The 21,423-nt window shown below is 45.8% G+C and overlaps 1 protein-coding gene across 5 annotated transcripts in view; it reads left to right on the top strand.

Annotated features, from left to right (window-relative positions):
- Window positions 1-12,606, top strand: part of Grk5 (G protein-coupled receptor kinase 5) — a 213,559-nt gene extending 200,953 nt beyond the window's left edge. For 2 of the 5 annotated variants that reach the window (XM_037205622.1, XM_037205626.1), the window contains 4 exons: window positions 2,136-2,273; window positions 6,577-6,714; window positions 7,145-7,276; window positions 8,691-12,603. In XM_037205622.1, the coding sequence (XP_037061517.1) occupies window positions 2,136-2,273; window positions 6,577-6,714; window positions 7,145-7,276; window positions 8,691-8,789 (507 nt within the window). In that variant the 3' untranslated portion in view covers window positions 8,790-12,603. Of the gene's footprint in view, window positions 1-2,135; window positions 2,274-6,576; window positions 6,715-7,144; window positions 7,277-8,468 lie in introns of all 5 variants that reach the window. The other 3 variants (XM_028860757.2, XM_028860756.2, XM_028860758.2) reach the window with 3 other exon arrangements.
- The last annotated feature ends 8,817 nt before the right edge of the window (window positions 12,607-21,423 follow it).

The following is a 21,423-nucleotide window of genomic DNA, read 5'->3' as shown; positions in this document are numbered from 1 at the left end:
GCTGTGGGGAGGATTTGTGGGTGGATCTACCATCTGATCAAGCCCAAAAGAAGAGGAAGTGTCCCTCTGCCCTGACATGTATAAAAGACATGATGAAGAATGGCATGTAACACACAGACCTTAAGCCCACAGCCTGTTAACCAACCTCAGAGAAGTACTGCAGCAGACTGTCACTGCAGTTCAGTAGGGTGGAGACCAGAGGTCAGGAGTGTAGGGAGATGGCTGCCAGTGGTACTTGTTTATGCCATGGTCAGCTAGCTATGTGGTGTGACAAGAGGATATCACAGTCTGAGGTCAGGGGCAGCAAATCTAAGAAGCAGGTCTCAAGAGACCTCGACAGGGACATGAATATGAGAGGATGAGGCAAACATGACCACTGCCACTGTAGCTGGTCTTTCTCCACAGTGCCAGCTCTTGAATAATGACATGGAGATTTTTTATTAATTATGAAAGCTTGGCCTTAGCTTAAGTGTGTTCCCAACTAGCTGTTTATATTAATCTATGTTCTGCCATGAAGCTCATCACCTCTCCTCAGTACCATATGTCTGGCTTCCTCATGTCTGGCTGGCAGATCTCCCACTCAGATTCTTTCCCAGAGTTCCTATCTGCCCAGAAACCCCACTAATCCTCTTCTGCCTAGCTATTAGCCATTCAGCTCTTTATTAAACCAATCAGGAGGTGCCTCAGGCAGATGAAGTAAAACAGAGACACATCTTTTCACAATGTACAAAAAGATTATCCCAATTACCATCATCACCACCTCCCCACACCCACTAACCCTCCACTTCAACCCCAGACACTGCTGTCCCTCTCCTGCCCCCTTGTGGCCATTGCAGGAAAGATACTGGCCAAGTCTTACTCTCTGGTCTCTAACTGAACAGTAACAAATGGTTGAACCCCCTCTTTGCCACATGGCTCAAGCTTTGCTCTGTCTTCTTTTGTGGTCTTGGATTCTTGTCTGGACATACTCTTCTTTGTAATCCATAGCATCTCAGTCTGGCCACCCTGCTCTACTGCAATGCCTGACCTGTAAACCATGGAGGCAGCCATGCCCCTTGAGGTCTAGAAGTCCACACATCTAACTAACTTCCTTGTCCTCTGAATCTAATCCTGAGGCCTAGACATGCACCTTCCTTAGACCTCTGTTGAGTTCTTAACCCATCTCTATCTTCTCCACTCTCCCTTGTGCCCTCCAGCCATATTAGTCCAGATCACATGTAATCCTTCACATCCAGGAAACCTACTCTGCCTTCTTCTCCCATCTCACCCTTACCTTCTCTCATGCTAATATACACTTGATAGCATGCTTACAAACTGGTGACACCATAGGTGGATGTTTTGTTCTACCTGTATGGAACATTTTAAAAATTAAAAAAAAAAAGTTAACTTAATAGGCAAACTTCTCAAATAAAGAGATTTCATACTAAAAACCTGATTTTCTAGCACTTCTGGAAAGCAAACGTCTTGCTTAGCTGTCATTCCTGCCTGGTAGTAGCTGATAAGCAACCTAGCCCTACTTCTTATCCTTTTTTCATCTTATCCTTGATGATGCTGTGATCTGCCAGCGCTGTGGGCTCTTGGGGCTATATTGACAGGCTCAGCCTCTACACAGCCTTGCTTCTTTGGTGCTTCTTGGAATGGAGAGAGCATAGCTCAGTTACATATGGAAAAGAGAAACTCAGTGCCAGAGAAATGGCTCAGCAGGTAAAGCATTTTTTTATGCAAGACTGGTGACCTAAATTCAAGTCTTGGAACCCATGTGAAAGGTAAAGGGACAAAGATGACTGCACGAAGACTCCGATCTCCATACGTGTGCTATTGCACATAAGCCCCCACACAGTAATAAGTAAACATTGTAAAACACAATAAATCAGCTACCAGTCTGATAATGTACCACAGGGTAACTGAGGGCATGTTTTTACAAAGCTGTGATCTGGTGCTCACACTGCTACCACTTCAGTTCTTCTAATTGGGGAGGTATCCCTGTCTAAACTGTGAGTTCTAGGAGGTGGCACTGGGGAAGCTAGAAGAGGGGTACTTGGGAGAGCCATGGCTATAGACATTCCTTTGCCCTCTGTCCTCTGGGCACATGGAAAGGCCCAACCACACGACCTCATGGGACTCTCTTGTCACAGCTGCTCACCAAAGACTCGAAGCAGAGGCTGGGCTGCCAGGAGGAGGGGGCTGCTGAGGTCAAGAGGCACCCCTTCTTCAGGAACATGAACTTTAAGCGCCTGGAGGCTGGGATGTTGGACCCTCCCTTCATTCCAGATGTGAGTAGCCACATTTGCTCCTAAGAGCTCTAAAGTCATCTCTCCCAGACATGCTTTCTAGCGGACCCAGAGTTGTGCCTCACACAATGCCTCAAGTCAGCTAATCCAGCTGTCCTCCTGGAGTACTAAAGACTGCCCACTGTCCCTTCCTACACTCTGGCTATTTTGTGGCAGATCGTGTTGTCAGAATATACAGTTGGGGTGTGAGCCCTAGAGCTCCACATTGGTTGTCCAGAGACTTAGGTACTCTCTCTAGTACTGGAGACATAGACAACCTTCAGTCATCTCACCTGTCCAATGAAGTCCTAGACACCTCCGCTCCCTGAACCTGCCAGGTACATTAAAGATTGAAATGACCTAAATGGTCAATACTATAATGAGTATTGAGGACCACCACATTCAGTTCAGTTTAACTGAGCATCTACTGTCCAGTTAAATTAGGATTTTCTTTGAAGAAGCTCGACTGGGTCTGTATAGCCCAGGCTCACACTTAGCTCACACTCACAAAGGAGTCCCATCCAGCAAGCCCTTTTTGTGCCTCTGTACTTTCAAAGTCCCAGCAGATTGAGGACCCTTGTTGGGGTCTGGAGGATGGAGCCAAGGACTGTGGAAACTACAGGAACACTGGAGATGGAAAACTGGCTTGTTTCAACTCATGAAAGTTGACAGATGTGGTACACATCTCTTCCCAGCCTTCTGCTCAGTCACCTCAGGGCAAGAGCCTGCATTAGACTATGATGGGAATATTGGTACCACAGCAATTAGCAAATAAATACAAATCAGAGCTTTCAAGACCCTTTCCCAGAACCAGTTGCTAACCACTTGTTATCACAGCCCTGAGGAAGTGAGGAACAGTCCTTGTATATTTGGCAAGGTAAAGGTTCCCTGATCACCAGGGTAGGAGGGCAGCAGCAGATGTGGCAGCAGCAGATGTAGGGAGCTAGGACTAGCTGCTGGATGCTGAACAGTGTCCATGGTCACCCACTGGAGACCTCTGTAACCAGATGTGGCATCCACATCATAGGTCTGATTAGGGAATGTTTTTGACATTAGAAAGATTAAGTCAGTAAGTGCTGCAAACTCCACATGAGAGGAGGTTCAGCAGTTGTTGCAGGAAATTCAAATTATAGCATTAACTCTCAAAAATGGTTACCCATTTGGAATCACCTAAGGAGAAAGAAAAGTACTGATCCTGGTCTGGGGATGTAGTTCAAATGGTAGAATGTTTCTCTAATATGTATGGAATACTGGATTTGATCCCCATCACTATATTAACCAGGTGTGTTGGTGCACATCTTTAATCCCTGCACTTAGGAGATGAAAACAGAAGGATCAGAAATCCAAGATCATCCTCAGCTATATAGCATGTTTGAGAGGCCAGCCTGGGCTACATGAGGCCCTATCTCAAAAATGATGAAGAGCATCAATAAAGTGCTTGCATTGCTAGCATGAGGACATGAGTTCAATCCTCAACACCTACATGAAGTTGGATGCATTGATGTGTGCTTATATTCCCACCACTGGGAAGGCAGACACAGGAAGATCTCTGGGGTTCACTGACTAGCCAGTCTTGCCTAATAGAGAGCTCCAAACCAATGAGAGGCTCTGTCTCAAAGGCAGTGTATAGTGTTCCTAAGCATGACACCCAAAATTGTCCCCTAGTATCCCACCCCCCAGGAAGTATTAATCTTGTACCAAGGTCCCAAATGGTCTTGGACCAAACCTGGTCCATCGGAATTTTTCACATTTTGTTTGTTGTTTAGTAGATATTTTTAAGTTTGTTGAGAGCTATGGTACAGCCACTGCTCAGCATCCCTAGAGACTGTCTATAGTAACAGCAAGGACACAACAGTTCTAGGCTGGGGCTGGCCTTTGGGCTACCTATTGCTATGGTGATGGGATGAGATCACTCATGACACAGGATATATTTCTCAACCTCTCCACATGTTCTAGGCTCTATGCCAGTCTCCAGGGGATGCATGATGAATAGTGTACTGGCTTATTTCTGCCATGGAAGTCTCAGTCTGAAGAAGTGAAATGTCAGCAAACACTCCTTAAATAAAGTAGGACTAGGAGTCACAGGAAAAGAATGGGAGGGGAGGGGATATAGTAGAGGTATTATCAGAATACTGGCTGGGCATGGCTGAAAGAAGAATCTTCCAGGCCGTAGAGTGTTGTATGGAGGCAGCATCTCTGTTAATCAGTGCAATTAGCCATCTAGGATTGTCCTTGTTTTAGCACTATAAGTCTTATGTCCTGAGCAAACAGGGACAGTTGATCACCCTAGGTATGAGAATGCCCCCACTAGGCTTCAGGGCCCCTCAGTACACTGCATAGAAGTCAACATTCCCTACCCTCAGTTTCACAGTACCCTATGATCCATGTGGCATATGTACCCTGTTCTGGGCAGCGAAGGCCCTTGGCATATCACTGGGGTAGGTAGGTAGTGAGGGAAGATTGTAAGCACAAGAAGGTGAAGCCCCTTATGAACTCCTGAAGATGACCTGCATCCATCCTGTCCCCAACCACCCATTTGTATTTCTTTTCATATCAACTTCAAGTTGTAGCCACATTCATAACCCATAGGCACTATTACTGGCTTAACTTCACTTGACTTTTTTTCCAACCAAAATAAATGTATTTTAAAAGAAAACTTCTCTAAGAAAATAATAGCCATAAGATGGTAGGTTTTGGCCTATTATGATAAATTTCTATCAGTACATATTTTTTAAATTCTCTCAAAAACATTTATTTGAATATCTTTCAGGATCAATATACCTCCCAGGGCCTAAACACATCCCAGGGCCAGCTACATGGGCTTGACATGTGTAGTCATCCTGGCCTACTTGGCTCAATGCCCCATTAACTTTTGTCTTAAAATTCTAATACTTTGTGACCAGAGGACCCTGTGTTTTCATTTTATCTGTGCCTTGTAAATAATGCAGCTGATTCTGACACCACCTGATTCATTCCTCTCAGCCATGGAGACTGAGAAGGAGAGGTACAGCTACACAGTGAAGTCCCCAAACCTATCTCTACCACTACTCACACACCCTTCAGCCCAGGGGTTTTCTCTGCTCCTGGCTGTGTAGCTTCAAGCTACCTACTCATGCTTAAACAGTAGGTCTCTGTAGATAAAACGAGAAACCTTAGAAAATGCTGAGGCCTAAGCCCAGGGCTGGAGCCTCCTAGGGGATCACGGTCTCAGCCAAACTTGTGTGCCAACTCATGACCCTTGAATTAGCCGGTGTCTGTGTTGGGCCCTAGGCCAGACCTGAGAAGCCTGCATAGATGTAGCCTCTATCTCCAGATAGACACACTTTGCTCAACCTGGAGTCACCTCTAAAGCTCACATTTCCATACCCTAGTTTCCTCCAACCCTGGGGCAATCATTCTACAACCTGCCTTCCTAGAGGGCAGAACCCAGCCAAATTGGCTTCTGTGGGTATGTGGAATAGACACCAAGCTCCTGCTGGATGGACAATTGAGGACAGACAGGGCTGCCATGTCACAGCAGCTCATACTCAGCCCAACAGCAGCACTCAGCAGCAGTATGGCCCAGCTGTTTTCATTATCCCCATTTGCAAGGAGAAAACTAAGGCTCTGAAGACATATTTGGCTTTTTCCAAGGCTCCTAAGCTTCACATGGGGACTACCTGCTAAAGAGTTTAGGTTAAATACATGGCTTATTGCCCTGCATGAGAAGGAGCTGGAATGTATTCCTGCCAGGACTGTGCCATACACCCCCGGGCCATCTTCTCTCTATGGCACTATGCTCCAAGGCAGAGTCCCTCTTGTGTCTTTGCTCTGGTGCTAGGTTCACAGCATCAATTCTCTGTAGAGGAATAGACCACAGACCCCAAACTGTAACCAGTGCCACCTCTCTTCTAAAAGAGAAGGCATTTGAAACAGTGCTGTCTTCCTGATGGTGTGGGCTTCCTGGCAGCAAAGACAGCTGATGGATGAGGTGCCCAGGGATTCCAGGGAGCATGAACTTAGGGACAGAGGTAAACTCTTAGCCTCTTGGACCTACCTAAAAAGAGACCACAGGTCTGTGGTCTATGTGAGTAAGCAGTGGTAAGAAGGAACTCTGGACTGGGCAGCTAGGCACCCCTAGCTCTCATTTTACTTGAACCAGGTCCCCTTGGTCGATCTGAGGGAGGGAAGCTTAGGTTTGAGGACTCAAAGGGTGAGAAGCTCATGAAGGTGTTCCCACTGCTCTCTATCAAAACCTAAGGGCCAGACTTGGGGATCTGGCAGCCACAGGGAGGGCCCATGTGATAGAGCCCTCTGTCTCTTATAGCCCCGGGCTGTGTACTGCAAGGATGTGCTGGACATTGAGCAGTTCTCCACTGTGAAAGGCGTCAACCTGGACCAAACGGATGATGACTTCTACTCTAAGTTCTCCACAGGCTCTGTGCCAATCCCATGGCAAAATGAGGTGGGCAGGGCACGCCACCAGCTTTTCTACAAGAGGGATGGGTTGTCAGAGAAGATGGAAGTGCAAGAGAGATAGAAGGGCCACTGGGTCAGGCAGCAGAGATGGGCCTGGGTTGGGCATGGAAGCCAACAAGGCAGCAAGGTGCCTCCCCAGGAGGAAATGTGGGGGGGATGGGGCATTTTCTGGAAGCACAAGCATTAAATTGAGGAAGTCAGCTGGTCAGATGTGGTAGGGATGATGGTCAAGTAAGCTATAGGAGATGGTTTGGAGGGGAAGAGTGTACCTCTGGTGGGTTCTATTCTTAGTGCAGTCCCCCAGAAAGTTACAGAGGATCCTGTTGGAGGAAGGGGCAGAGCCAGTAGGGCAGGGATAATGTGTCCCAGGGGAAGCTCCACAGGGTGACGGTGTTGTTTCTATTCTGCCTTTCCAGATGATCGAAACAGAATGCTTCAAGGAGCTGAATGTGTTTGGACCCAATGGTACCCTCTCACCAGACCTGAACAGAAGTCAGCCTCCAGAACCTCCAAAGAAAGGGCTATTTCACAGGCTCTTCAGGCGTCAGGTGAGAGAGCCAGCCTGGCCTTAGCTCTAGGACTCCAGCCCCCTTCCACACACCAGAGATTCAGAATACCTCTTGCCTGTATGGCCCGGTAGCCTGGAATTCTTAGCCTGTCCAAAGCCCCAACACCCCCTGTTGGTGAGGGGACCCCTGGGGCAGAAGAGACAGGGTCCCATGTCAACATTGGTGGCACAGGGAAGCTGATTCTTGTCACAGGGCTGTGCCAGTGAAGGATGTTGGAAAAACATTACCACCCTCTGCCCACTAGACACAGAGGAAGAAACAGCTCAGCGCCTCTTCTCCCAGTCGACACCACTAAATGTCCCCTGCATGCCCAAACCACCTCAGACTGGGAAACACTATCCCATTGTTCAATCCCCCACACTAGCTGGCAGCCCAAGGAATTTTCCCCTTGGGAACAGACTTTGTTACCTCAAAGCTTATCCCTGAAGGAAGGATTGGTATGGACCAAATGAAAGAACAGCCCTGGGGAAGATGTGACAATCCAGAGTATGAGAACCCAGGAACCCTACTCCACAACTACAAAGGCAGCTGCAGTTGCACCTCTCTTGGCCTAGCCCTTCAAGAATCTGGAGCCCCAGGATTCCCATCTTAGAGCTTGGGAGTCTTTCTATGCTTGTCCCTCCTCCCCTAGGTGCAGCCGTGGTTCCTTGACCTGAAAGCCTACCTCTCCCCCTCAGGTAGCAAGGATAAAGGTGGTTATTTACAGAGATGCATTATGGATGAGGCCCTGGGCCCACACACCCCAGCTTCCATCCAGTAACTCATTCATTCTACCACTACATCTTAGGCACCTCCCATCTTAGGTACCAAGAGAGGGGCTGAGTCACTACCTGTGGGCATCCTGGCGAAGTACGTGTGGGCTTCCATTGCTCTATTTCAGTTAAGGAAACAGACTGAGAGAAGTCAAAGAACTTAACCCTAGGTCACATACCTGGTGACCCCACAGGATTATCTATTATCACACAGGGCAGGAAGCATCTTCAGGCTCATGGGAAGTATAGATTGAGCCCCGCCCCTGCCAAGTTTATGTTTTCTATAAGAACTTCCTGTAGGTTTCACATCCTACTCTGTAATATATTTGTGTTTTTATAATACAATGAAATGTTTAAACATTTCCATCAAGTAAAACTACAAGTTCTAGAAAGAAATTACCCTTTCCCTCTGCTCACAGATTTAGGCTTTCTTAATTCCAATGGCTCTTCCCGGGCACCAGATAAAACCCTCTGCTCAAGGACTCAGGTCTACTGGGGAAAATGCAAAAAGCCAAAAAACAAAGAGAGGAAAGTTGGAAACATTCTGGATTCTACTGCCCCAACTTCCAGAGCCACCATGAATGTGTCATCCGTGGACTTTGAATTTACCAAGAACTGACTCTCTTCTTCCCTCTCCCCAGCATCAGAACAATTCCAAGAGTTCACCCACTCCTAAGACCAGTTGTAACCACCTCGTAAATTCAAACCACATCAGTTCAAACTCCACTGGAAGCAGCTAATTTCAGCTCTGGCCTTGAAGTCCAAGGTGGAACCAACTTAGACCCTTCTACTTGGAAGCAGAACTTGTAGCTGATAGAGCTTCCACTGTGGCTGCATAGCCAGGAGAGCTCCCCTGGGAACTGGGATAGGATACTGTTCACCCCAACAACAAGCCTCCAAGTTTCTCAAAGAAATTTCCACTCAGGTCTGTTTTCCAAGGTGGCCCCAAGCTGGGGTGGACTAGAATTGTCCTCGTTGAGCATTGCAATAGAAACCCAATGGGATATGACAGCTTGCACGGATTTTAATAGCATCCTAACTAGAACTGAATTTTGTCTTTATTATTTTTAAAAGAAAGTTTTGTAAATTTCTCTATTGTCTCCGTTTACATTTTGTATATTTGTATTTAAATGAAAGTCAGACTTTAAGGGTGTATATTTTCTGTGTAGCCACTGTTAAGCCATGTGTTTTAAGACATTTTAGATGGGGCGGGGTTTACAAAAAAATGTGACTCTAGACTTCCAGAACATCAAAAGAGAAAATGTTTTTATTAAATGTAGAAAATGTTTCACCTTTTACCTTTAAAGACCTGATTACATCTACCTATATCCATCTCTCAAACCTTTCCTCAGTGTAGCTATCACTCTCCTGTTGACTTGTAATAATCTGAATGAAATGCCAAAATACACTTGGGACATCCCTCCCCTAAACACTCTCTGTGGGGTAGGACCTCATTGGTAAGAATATTTCTGTGGGCAGCATTTGACATCGCAGCTTCTCTTGTTCTCCTGCTGTTGGGCATCTAGCGTGCAGGGCAGGGAATCCTAAGTCATTGGGCTGCAGATCTTGGCTGATAAAGCTGGTGGTTTTCAAGAGGTTTCTGTTGTATTTGGGGATTTTTATTATATATTATTTTTAGTAGTTTGTACTGATGATAAGAACCAGTCTTGGAAACCCAAGTGTTCCCAACCATGGGACTATGGAGAAGTGTGAATTGGGGGTCCATCATGAGTGACTACCTCCGTACCTGTTTAGGCCTTGGTTGGTCAGTAAAGTGATCACCAGATCATGACACCTTCATGGGGCCCCACAGACTTGTTGGCTCATGTGACACAAAGGAATTCATCATTCCAGGCAAATGGGATGCCTAAGAAGAAACTCAGGCACCAGTGAAGTGCAAGACAATCTCATTGTCACTTCCCAAGGAGAGCTGGGCCAGATGCTGGTTCTAATTGGGCATCTCAAAGTTACAGGCACAAGTCACTCCTGGAAGACTTAACAGAGTTCCCTTTCCAGCCCTGGGGGAGTTGTGGCCCAGCCCCTGAAATCCCAGGAGGTGACAAGGTACAGATTTACCCTCACCTTCTCACCAGGACAGGGTGAGTAGCTGTTCTCACTGCTCCCCTGGGAGAAGGAGGCTCTGAGTATGACTCTGCTTCAAAATTTGTCTCAGCCACCAACTACTAGGGTTTCTTACAGGGTGAGCCAGGTGCTACCTGAATCAGCTCCTATTAAAATGCAGATTCATGGGCCATACCCCAAGCCTATTACTTGCTGATCTCATTTTATAGTTCAGGCTGGTCTCAAATTAAAAATCTTCCTGCTTCAGCCTCCTGAGTGCTAGGATTAGATGACAAGTGCATACTACCATGAAATCTACATCTTTCCCTGCAGTATGGCCATTCCAAATGTGTTTTTCTGAGGTACCTGACAACTTTGGAACTTGAGCCTGTCAGGAGGAGAATCCCAAGCATGTAGATCTCATATCTTTGAATCCAAGCTCTCCCAAGGTTTGCTGCTAGAAAGGAGCCTGGTTTGGGGGACTAATTATCCTGAAGTCAGTTAACCATGAGAGAGGAAACAGCTAGGCCCTATGGAACATGATTAACCTCAAGCCTGGCCCCCTGGCTGCTCCTAAACCTTTCTTGGGCTGAATATGAAGCAAATACAAAAGACCATATCCAGGTTCTATTGGGGAGCAGGACACTTGGTACTTCCAGATCATCAAGCTGTTGCTCATGCTTCTTCCTTGAAGAAAAGAATTGTCATCCTTCTGGTATGGCCACCAGCCCCAGCCACACACAACCCCTGCCTGCTCTTCACAGGATTGTTTCTAGTTCCCCACCCACAGCCATGTAACCCTTGTCAGGTGGGTAACTGTTAAGAAACAGTTTCTCCTTAGGCCTCAAAATCAAGGCAATGTCCATTTACAGCAGAGAATCCCCAGGAAGCTAAACAAATAGCACAAGTCTGGCTACCATGTGTTACCATCATGAGGTCCTGAAAGATCTGTGCACTGAAATGTACCTGAGTGCCTGTGGGAGGTAGGGGTAGTCACATGATTCAGTCTTTTAGTCTGGCCTACTCATGGCTTCATAACAAGAAACAGTGCCTGAAAAGTGGCCCTCCTCCCTGACTGAGTCCTCCTCCTACCTTTGTTAGCTGCATTTTTTTTTAAGTTTTTTGTTTTTGTTTTTAAATGAAAATAAACCCTCTTCCCTTTCCAGGAGAAAGTGTATGTGAACAATGATGACTGTTGTGTATGTGAGCTCTTGATTTTCTGGGGATGATATTCAGGGTCGTCCCTCCCCCCAAAGGGTTTAATGGACAATTTTAAGTCAGAATGATTATAGCAGAGGCCACCTTTCCAGGTGTATCCTCTACTCATTCTTGAGCCTGAACTGCAAGGCTCCAAGTTCACTCACCTGCCTAGGGGCTGAGTCTGGCTGCAGCTATGGGGCTGGTCTCTGAAATGTGGTGTTCTCTGGGAGGGCCAAGGCAGCAAGAGGCGTGCCACACAGATAGCTCCAATAATACGCGTGGCCCATGACGTTTCTGATGAGTTCATATGCATGGCACTTCTCTGCTTTAGAGGCATAAGTAAGATGCCTGCTTCAGAACTGAGGCCAGCCACTGAAAAAGCTGAGGCTGAGAAGTTTCCATGCTTCTCCAAGGAACTTAGCCCCAATATTAAAATCTATTATTTTCTTCTGGACCAAGTACTTTCTTGAAAGACTGGCTCTACTTTCCATTAAATTAACTGAACCTCCTGGAGCCTGGTATTCTAAGCCTTGACAAAGGGAATGGTGACAGCTTCTTGGACAACTAGAGGTCCCAAGAGGAAAAGAAAAAGCTGATCCAAACAACACTGGGATCTTCTATGTGTCTGCTTTTCTGGTTGTATCCTCATCCCCTCCCAACTGTCTCCCATCTTCATAACCCAGTACCCTGAAATAGGACCTTCGAACTTAGGTCTTGCTATGGAAAGGCAATATAAAGTCTCTTCCTCCAGACTATAGTTGGAAAGCCTCACCCTGGCCCACTTTCTGTAATGTTTGTACAACCAGCCACACAGGTCATGAAGCTGACAGGTTTGTAGGCCAGATCCTGCACAGGCACATAAAGTGCCTCCCCTGGCCCAAACTGAAAAGTCTTGACTCAGGACAGTGATTTAACATGTGACAAGCTAGCTCACCCTAGGAAAGAAGTATCATTCACCCTAAAGGAAGATGCTGGGCATTGGGCATTTTTCCAGTCCATCGACCCACCATTCCTGTAATAGATCACAAGTAAATGTTGTCCATTAGAAGGGCATTGTGGCTACTGGCATTGTTATAATAATAACTCTAGTATCCAAAGGTTCTCATTTTTTTCCCAGGGATATTTTAGCATTAATGAATGAATGTGGTTCCATCTTGGAGGTTATTCTCAATGATAACAGCTTCTGTTATGCTGCTGTGAACCTCTCATGTTCCATTCACTATGTCACAGTGCCACCGTGTCTAGCCACAACCACTGTTGTTTTATAAAGATAAATAAATTCCTTAATGAATATAACATTGCATTTCTTTCCTTCTGTGGAGACACTGACCTCTTTCGTCTGTGTAACAATTGCCTGAAAGATGTCCATACTGACTTCTCTGGCCTCTCAGTTAACCTTTTCTCAAGTTAGTTCCACCCAGCCCGAATCTGGCCCTCACACTGACCACACCAAGAACTGCCATCACATGGCTCAACTCTGGTAGGCAGTACATAAGGAGGCCAGCAGAACTCTTACCAGGCTATCAGCTTTTGAACCAAAACCCAGCAGTTCTTGCCATGGGGACAAAGTAGACTAGCGCCGGAATGCCAGGAGACACCCACACTTGCTGTCTGAGGAACCTTTTATGAAAAGGCTTTGTTCAGTTTTCATGTATGGTGGCCAAATCTAAAGCCCAAGACCTTTTGACTACTATGTGGTCTTGAGCAGGCCACTGTGGGCCTTCACCTGTCAGAGCTATACCAGGTGGCTCTTAGAGGACTCAGTGAGGACATGAGATACTCAGAATCCGAGCCTATGCCCTGGAGGACCTGGTCCCCTGGCTGACTCTGGATCCTTTTTGAGATGGGGTGAATATGGTGGCAGACCCCACATTTGTTCACACACCCCATGTGAGAACTAGGTGTTTCCTCAGCAAGCATATGGTAGAAGAGAAGTACACAGAAGAGAGTGGATATTTGAGGCTCCTGTCTCAGCATGAGCTCTGGAGTCCATATGCCCCATGGAAGACTTTGGTTCCCTCGCTCCTGGAAGAAGACACTTTTCCTAATTGGAGGGACGAATTGAGACAAAAGCTCTGTGTAGGTGCTGCCTGGCAATGAGATGGGATGGGGAGGTTCATCTGTTACTGAAAAGGGGTCTTTCCTAGAAGGAGAGAAGAGTTGCTGAGCTGCAGTACTGAGGAAACAACAGGCACATGTGTGAAGACTTCCAAGAGAGTGTGGAGGGATCAAGGAGAGGAAGCCCTCCAACTTAGACAGGAACCTCACTGGAGATAGTGGGAATCTTCCCTAACCCTTTGAAGGTTATGTACTATCTTGGAGACTTTTACCAATCTAGAAAGCCCACTGCCCCGGCCAGCCTTCTAGGCTAACAGAAGCTGCTGTTCCTTCTGACAATGTCTCATGGTCCCGTGGTCCTGCCCACCAAGGTTGTTTACCTCATCACACTACTCTGTCCAGGCAGACGAGGATAGGTGAAAGGAAGTACTGATCCACCACCTCTATCACCCTCTTCACTATAAACAGCTGTGCACAGTAGATGAGGGCACTGAATGGTCTCCATTCAGTCTATGCCCAAGAGAGGCTAGAGGTGCGCTCCCCCTGCCCCTCCTGGGACACCAGGGAGTGTCAGGCTCTGGCTGAGATCTACCTAGACCCCTGGAGATGGTGATGAGCAAGAAAGTTTGAGTGTTGGGAACCTCAAGTTGCAGCAAGTGGAGCTCTTGTATCACTGACCACAGGGCTTCCTTGGCCAGGCCTGGGTTCTGTGGCCTTGTGGGTGCAACAGGAAAGAGGTCTGCTCAACTTCCTGGAGGCCAGCTGTGTTAGGGTAGATACACTAGGGCAGGGAGACAGAGACAAGAAGATCCCTGGGGCTCATTTGCCAGTCTAACTTAATCTTCAAGCTCCAGGTTTAGTGAGAGATCTTGTCTCAAAACTAAGGAGACAGCAAGAGTCACTTGCTGTGACTGAGGAATATGCCTGTCAGCCTCTGGCTTCAATACATAAACATGTATTAAACACAAAAACAATTTAAACATTTTTTAAAAGTAGCTGCTTATGTTATTATTCATTCCATTTACATCATAATTATTCTAGATAATTCTACAATAGATACGAAAGTAGAGGAGGGGAAAGGCTTAGGGATTACGCTGGAGAAGTCTAAGACAAGTTTGCCAGGCTACCCCACCTCTTCCGTCCCCAGGGAAGCCCAAGGGATCTGCCTCTGCCACTTGAGCCATATATTCCCAAAGGGTACAGGAGAGGAGAGGAACCAGCAAAATTCCAGGGTCAGGGCATCCTCGCCCTGCACCTCATCAACACCAGAGCCAAACATGCGGTACACTTGTCCTCTGGTAACTGCCAGCCCGTTTATTCAGATGAGGTTCTGCCAAAACCACTGACAAACCTCCTTTCATGTTAGCAGAAACTTGGACAACAGAGCTGAGAAGAACTCCTCTCCAAAGAGCCCAAGCCTGTAATGAAAGCTTCTGGCCTGGCTCGTGCCCTTGATCACTTCTGGTGCTACTGTTTCACGGGGGTAAAAGCAGAGGGTGAAGGAGAAAATAACTCCTTTTAGAGTTGTCTACCATAGGCCGGTGCACTTTAGGTAGTAAACCCAGTCTCATATTTGAAGTGGTCTCTGGGTTTTCTATCCAGTGAAGTTATTGGACAAAATCCACAGGCAAAGCCTTGATGAACTTTAGGGTCTGGTATTTCCTCCCTAAGCCTTCTGGCATTCAGAAGTATTTGCCTTTGATTGATAAGCAAACCATGTGTTTATTTTAGCTTTTTTTCTGCTCCACAATCAGTTCAGCATGCAAATTCTATAGCTCCAAGGTCTAAGTTCAAATCCTAGTTTTTCAATTTATGCCTCTGGGACAGCTCAGCCAAATTGCCTACTTGATCTGTCTCAATTTCCTAATTTGTACAGGGGTATAGTAACCATTCATTTACATTAGCAATAGAGGGACTTTGATAATTCACACAAGCTGTCTATTAAAGGCCAGGAAGATAACTCAGTTGGTAAAGTGCTTTCTGTGTGAATATGATGACCTAAGTTCAATTCCCAGAACCCACCTGGAAAAACTGGTTAGACGGTGGCATCTGCTTATATCCCTGTAGTAAAGAATCAGAGACAAATGAGTATCCTTGAAGTTCACTGGCCAGCCAGAGTAGCCTACTTGGTTATCTCCAAACCAGTGAGAGACACTGTCTCATAAAACAAGGTGGGTGGAACATGAGGAATGCCATCCAGTGTTGACTTTCTGGCCTTCACATGCATACGTTTGTACACGTACACACATATCCACATATAGCATGTATACCCAATAACATGTCTACCTGTGTTTGGCAGTTGGGACACATTCCAAATGAGTTGCTGACAACCACACATTAATGTCAGAGTAGATTAAACAAGAGGCATTTACTGTGTCACCATCCTGGAGGCCAAAGCTGTGAGTGCATAAGGGATCCCAGTACCATTTTCATCAGTTCTGCAGCCTCTGGGTCTCTAGGTTCTAGAGCAGAGCCAAGACCTGGGCTGATGGTCTGCAGAACCTGGGAAGGGGTCTCCCTCGCTCAGGAGGAAGTGCCTGGCCAGCCAGAGGTCCAGAAAATGGACAGGGCATGCTAGACTGAAGCAGAGGACTTCCCTTTCTATGGCTCTCACTATGGTGCTGGAGGAGGGCCTCCCACTGTCCAGACTACCTTTTGGGAATTCAGGCTCAAAACTGTCCAGAGAGAACTTCTACCTTAGTTGAAGCTTTTGCTTTTGTGAACTTGTTGAAGAAAACAAGCCTCAAATAATTCTTCCATCTAACTCTCTTAGGCTTTCTGATGAAGACTGTGAACTACATCAAGGAAAGAGAGATTAACAAGACAATATTGTGCATGAGAGTACAGGCACATCACCTTATACACAGGAGCACTCAAATGAGTAGCTTAGAACTTGGTTCACAAAGCATCTTAACCAGAGAACATGTAGTTTTCAGAGAATTGACAAGACCAGGAAAGGCAGTTTGTATTGGTTGAATTATTAAGGCCACTCCACGTAGTTAAAAGGAAGATTTATTTAGTGGGTGACTTACAAATGAAGGGATCATGGTAGATTGTGGTAGGTAGATCGTGGGGAGTCTGGGGAAGGTGTATCGCAATCCAGCAGTGTTCTCTGGAGCTCTGCTCAGTCAATCTCCACCATCTAGGGTCCCGGAACAGAGAGAGCGCTCGCCCATCCAGGTTTCAGGTCTCCAGACGCCTCCCTTGACCCTGTCTCATAGGCGTGACAGTTGCTAGAGTCTCAATGGGGGTTGGAACTTCCAGATCCAAGCTGGAATGGCTACCCACTACAAGTTTGAGGTATGGGAAAGTAAATAAATTGACAAACTAATGTGGGTAAAGGCTATTTGGTAATGCTTATCGACATGGATTCCTCTGGAGATGCCCTCCGGGGTATAAAGATATCCATAGTAGAGGAGAGATGGGACATTTTTACAAACCCTATCCTGTGGCAAAATGAAGATTGCTCAGTGGGTGGAGACACTTACAAACCTAGCCCTGCTTTTAGTGGTAAAGCATAGAGCTGTGCTTAGACCTGCTGCTTTTCCTTTGCCTTGAGCTCCAAATAACTCTCATGCTAAAGGGACACATTCTGCCATCCTTCAGTCTGTCCTTACCACTGTGATATGAGCAAGTAGCTTTTCTTCCTCCACCTCAAGAGTCTGGACTAATCATCCTCTCACATGGTCTGCATACAGAGGTGGGGGCCAAAGTGACAGGGGATACCATGGTGTAACACGAATCACTAAATGGTCTTATTAATAAAAAAACAAATAAACCCAGGAGCTAGGTATTGGGGTGAATTCTGAAAGATCAGAGAAGCAGAACAAGCCACAACCAACCTGACCTCGCCAACTGCTCAGCTGATCTTGTTTCCTGAGACTGAAAGCTGCTGAGCTCTCATCTGAATGGATCTCAACTCAACTGCTGCTAAAAGCCTAAAAGCTTAAAAGCCTCTACGTCCTGGTTCTCACACCTTACATACTTTTCTGCCTCCTGCCATCACTTCTTGGGATTAAAGGCACATGTCTTTCACAAGCAAGACATGAGATCTCAAGTCCTGGGATTAAAGGTGTGTGCCACCATGCCTGGCTTCTATGTCTATCTAGTGGCTGTTCTGTTCTCTGACCCCAGATAAGTTTAGTAGGGTGCACAATCTATTGGAGGACACAACTGATTCTCCTGTCCAACATGGAGGAAAACTTCCATTCTAGTTCCCGCCAGAGTCTGTAACAATCAATGTCACAGGTGTCAGCAGTGGCGTCATTTTGCCTTCCTTTGTCATTGGCTGGACTGTGTCCCTGCTCTTTCCACCTGTTGCTTGTGGAGCCCTGGCTGGCAGCTAGAGTAAGAAAAGGTGACATTTTCTCAGCATTGTTTCATAGGTACCAGTTCTCAGCAGGGGGATCCTCCCAAATGGCACTCTTCACTCAGAATTCACCCCGATACCTGGCTCCTGGGTTTGTTTGTTTTTTATTAATAAGACCATTCTTTTTGTTTGTTTGTTTGATTTTGTTTTTGTTTTTCAAAACAGAGTTTCTCTGTTTAGCTTTGGAGCCTGTCTTGGAACTCATTTTGTAGACCAGGCTGGCCTCACATTCACAGACATCTACCTGCCTCTACCTCCCAAGTGCTGGGATCAAAGGTGAGCGCCGCCGCTGCCAACACCACCACCACCACCACCACCAGGATTCACTCAGCATTATTTAAGATAGAATCCCTAAGGTGCCTCTGGTCCCTTATCTTAAGAGGATAAAACTTGTATATCATTTACACATATTTTTCTTATAGTCCTTAAGTCGTCTCTATCTTTCTTGACATATACATTACAATGTTTGTGCTTGTGTATAGTTGTTAAACTATGTTGCTTAAGGAATGAAACAAGACAAAGGGTCTGTACATGTTTAGAACAAATGTAATTTTGTATTCAAATATTTTCTACTCATAAGTGTAGATGACCTGCTGTTTTGCTGTATTTAAAAAGGTTCCCTAATTGGGTGGTGGTGGCACATGCCTTTAATCCCAGCACTTCAGAGGCAGAGACAGGCAGATCTTTGAGTTTGAGGCCAGCCTGTTCTACAGAGTGAGTTCCAGGACAGCCAGAGCTACACAGAGAAACCCTGGTGATATATTTCCTCCATTAAAGCCACACTTCTTAAAGATTCCATAACCTTCCCAAATAGCACCACCACCTGGGAACCAAGTCTTTAACTATATAAGCCTATGGGGCACATTTCTCATTTAAGCCACCACAGGGGGACATTTCATTTTCAAACCAAGAGAGGGGTCTGTCTGTTGTGGTCTCAGCCCTGATATTCTACAACACAAAGGGAATCGGTACCATATGGTGTCTGTGTTGTTTCCCAAAGTTGTACCATTCTGCATAGCAGTGAGCTAGTTCTCAACACTGGCCTGTGGATGCTTTTTCATACTTTCTTTTCCTATATTCCCTCCCACTCTCTGAAAGCCAGAAAGATTGGTGTGTAGGAGCTGAAATAAAGGACCATACCCACTGAGGTCTCCTAAAAATAAGCTTATTTTCACTCTTTATTGTGTTTTATCAGTATAATGTAAATTAAAAAGTACTGTAGTTCTCAAATGACTCCACCTTCCTATTCTATTCTACAGTTCTGCTAACACCTTGATTTTAGGTATCTGACCTACAAAAGAATGAATTTGTATTTCTGCAAGTCACTAATTTGTGGTAATTGTTAGAACAGCCATCAGAAGCTAAGACAATATTCTTTTAAAAGAGAAAAGACTATTCTTTATAAGCTCAATACTTTATTATATGTCATCATCCCTTGTTTATTTCCCTTCGGTCTTTGTGGGTTGTCAGTAAAGTTCCATTTGAAAACCCCAGTCAGTGTCCTGCAAGCCAAGGCAAACACAGAAGCAGGAGCCTGCTTGACCCACTCTTGGCCAGAGAGAAGAAAGATCAGGGGTTTAGTGTGGTGTTGAAGGTGGGGCCCTGAGCCAAGACAACTGGTGTAACACCAGGTTCTGCAAACCACTGGCTCCATGGACTGAGGCAGGTTGCTAATGTTCCTTTTGTGTTATTTATTTATTTATTTATTTATTTATTTATTTATTTATTTATTTATTTATTTATTTTTGTTACTTCAAGATTCATGTGCTGAATACTTGATCCCCAGTGTAAAGAATGGTATGGAGAAGGGGTGGACCTAGTGAATGGATATTAGACACCTAGGTACCATGCTTGGAAGGGACTAATGCCACTCTTTGGTGTGTGTTAGGAGCTGGGGAGATGGCCTGGCTTGTAAAATATTCAGGAAAATCATCCAAATATAAAATAATAATAGTAATAGTAGTAACAACAACAATAATAATAATGCAAAGAAAACCAAATAAATAAAAGAGTGGGTTAGGTCTCCCTGACTGGATTGGCTATCTCCAGAATAGCTGCTGCAAATAAGCTGAGCTTTCTCTGCTCATTATCATGTGTCACATCTTTTCATGTGATCTTTCTTCTACATGTGCCTCTTTCTACCTATAATGCACTACAGCCATTTTATGTGCTTTGTTTGTTATCAGCTGTTTTATGACATAGCACAATGACCTCACCATATGTGGCTGCTTTAGCTTGGACTTACCTCCAAAACCGTAAGTCACAACAAACTTTTCTTTATAGTTTACCCAGCTTTAGGCATTTCTGTTACATATAACAAAACAGACCAAGACCATTCCCTAAAATCTAAATATTTTCATCTATGACATTTCATCCTTTACTCCACAGTTAAGCTCTATGTCTTCCTCACTTACCGTTTGTGTGACTTTGGGCAAGTTTCTTAATCTCTCTGAGTCTGTGTCCTCATCTGTTCAGCTGCTCTCACTACAGCAGCTGTCCCTTTTGATGGCTTGAGAAACATCAAGTCTTGTGTGTGTGTGGCAGGGACTCCCACCCCATATGGAAACAGCATTGGTGCCGATACAGGGTCTTTTAGCTCACCAAGAAATCTCCCAGTTTCCTTTTGGGGGCATTCACATGGCCCTGAGCCCAAAGAACTCTTAATGTGATTCTAGGTGTGGAAGAAACTCAGAGAACCAGCCATGGCCTCGAGTTTAACACCTACCTTCTGGGGAGAAGCTTCTGTCAGTCAGATTTGCTTCCTCTGGGGATGCACCATAGTGAGTAGTGCAGATGGATAGACCAGAAGTGACTGGCACCCCTTCACCTCTTGTAGTGGGTAGCCATTCCAGCTTTGATCTGGAAGTTCTATCCCCCACTGAGGCTTCGGTAACTGTCACGCCTACAAGGCAGGGCCAAGGGAGGATCCTGAAGACCTTCGATCCTGATGGGCCAGCTCTCTTGGTTCCTGGACCCTTGATGCTGGAGATAGACCAAGCAGAGTTCTCCAGAGAACACCGCTGGACTGCACCACACCTTTTCCAGACCCTGTAAACTATCCCTTCATTTGTAAGTTACCCCACAAAATAAACCTCCCTTTTAACTATGTGGAGTGGCCTAAATAATTTTACCAATAACCTCTGAATCCTTTCATCTCTAGTAGCCTCTGGGGACGATATAAGGTATGCAGGGAGCCTGTTTCTTTTTCCTGATATGAACAAGCCACCCACAGGGGACTCCCCAGGAGCAGCTAACTACAGAAACCTTATTTCCTCATCCCCACCTCTACCTCCTCAGACTGGTTTAGGGTAGTGGCTTGGCCCAGAGGGACAGCCGAAGGAGCTGATCCTCAACATCTTCCCTACTGTTCCTTCCTTAGTTCACTTGCACTTTTTCTCCTCCTTGCTGGCCATGCATCATCTCTCTGCCTCCCTTGTGCTCTCATAGTCTGTGTCTTTCTCTCCTGATAAACTTCTCTTCAGCAGCCCTGGGCCTTTTCTTTCTGAAAAGACATCCATCCCTCATGTGCCAAAACCCAGCCCTCAGTGATCCCCAGGAAGGCAGAGTCTGAGGATCCAGAGGTCCAGCAACAGAAATTGCTAATAAAGTGATATAGTGCTTCCAGTTTTCCCAGCTCTGCCAACTCCTTCATTTGACTCTTTAGTGGATTTCCTTCTAACACACCA

Source organism: Peromyscus leucopus, chromosome 1 (assembly GCF_004664715.2).
Source record: "Peromyscus leucopus breed LL Stock chromosome 1, UCI_PerLeu_2.1, whole genome shotgun sequence".
NCBI lineage: Eukaryota > Metazoa > Chordata > Mammalia > Rodentia > Cricetidae > Peromyscus > Peromyscus leucopus.
This window is presented reverse-complemented; position numbering and strand designations above follow the sequence as displayed.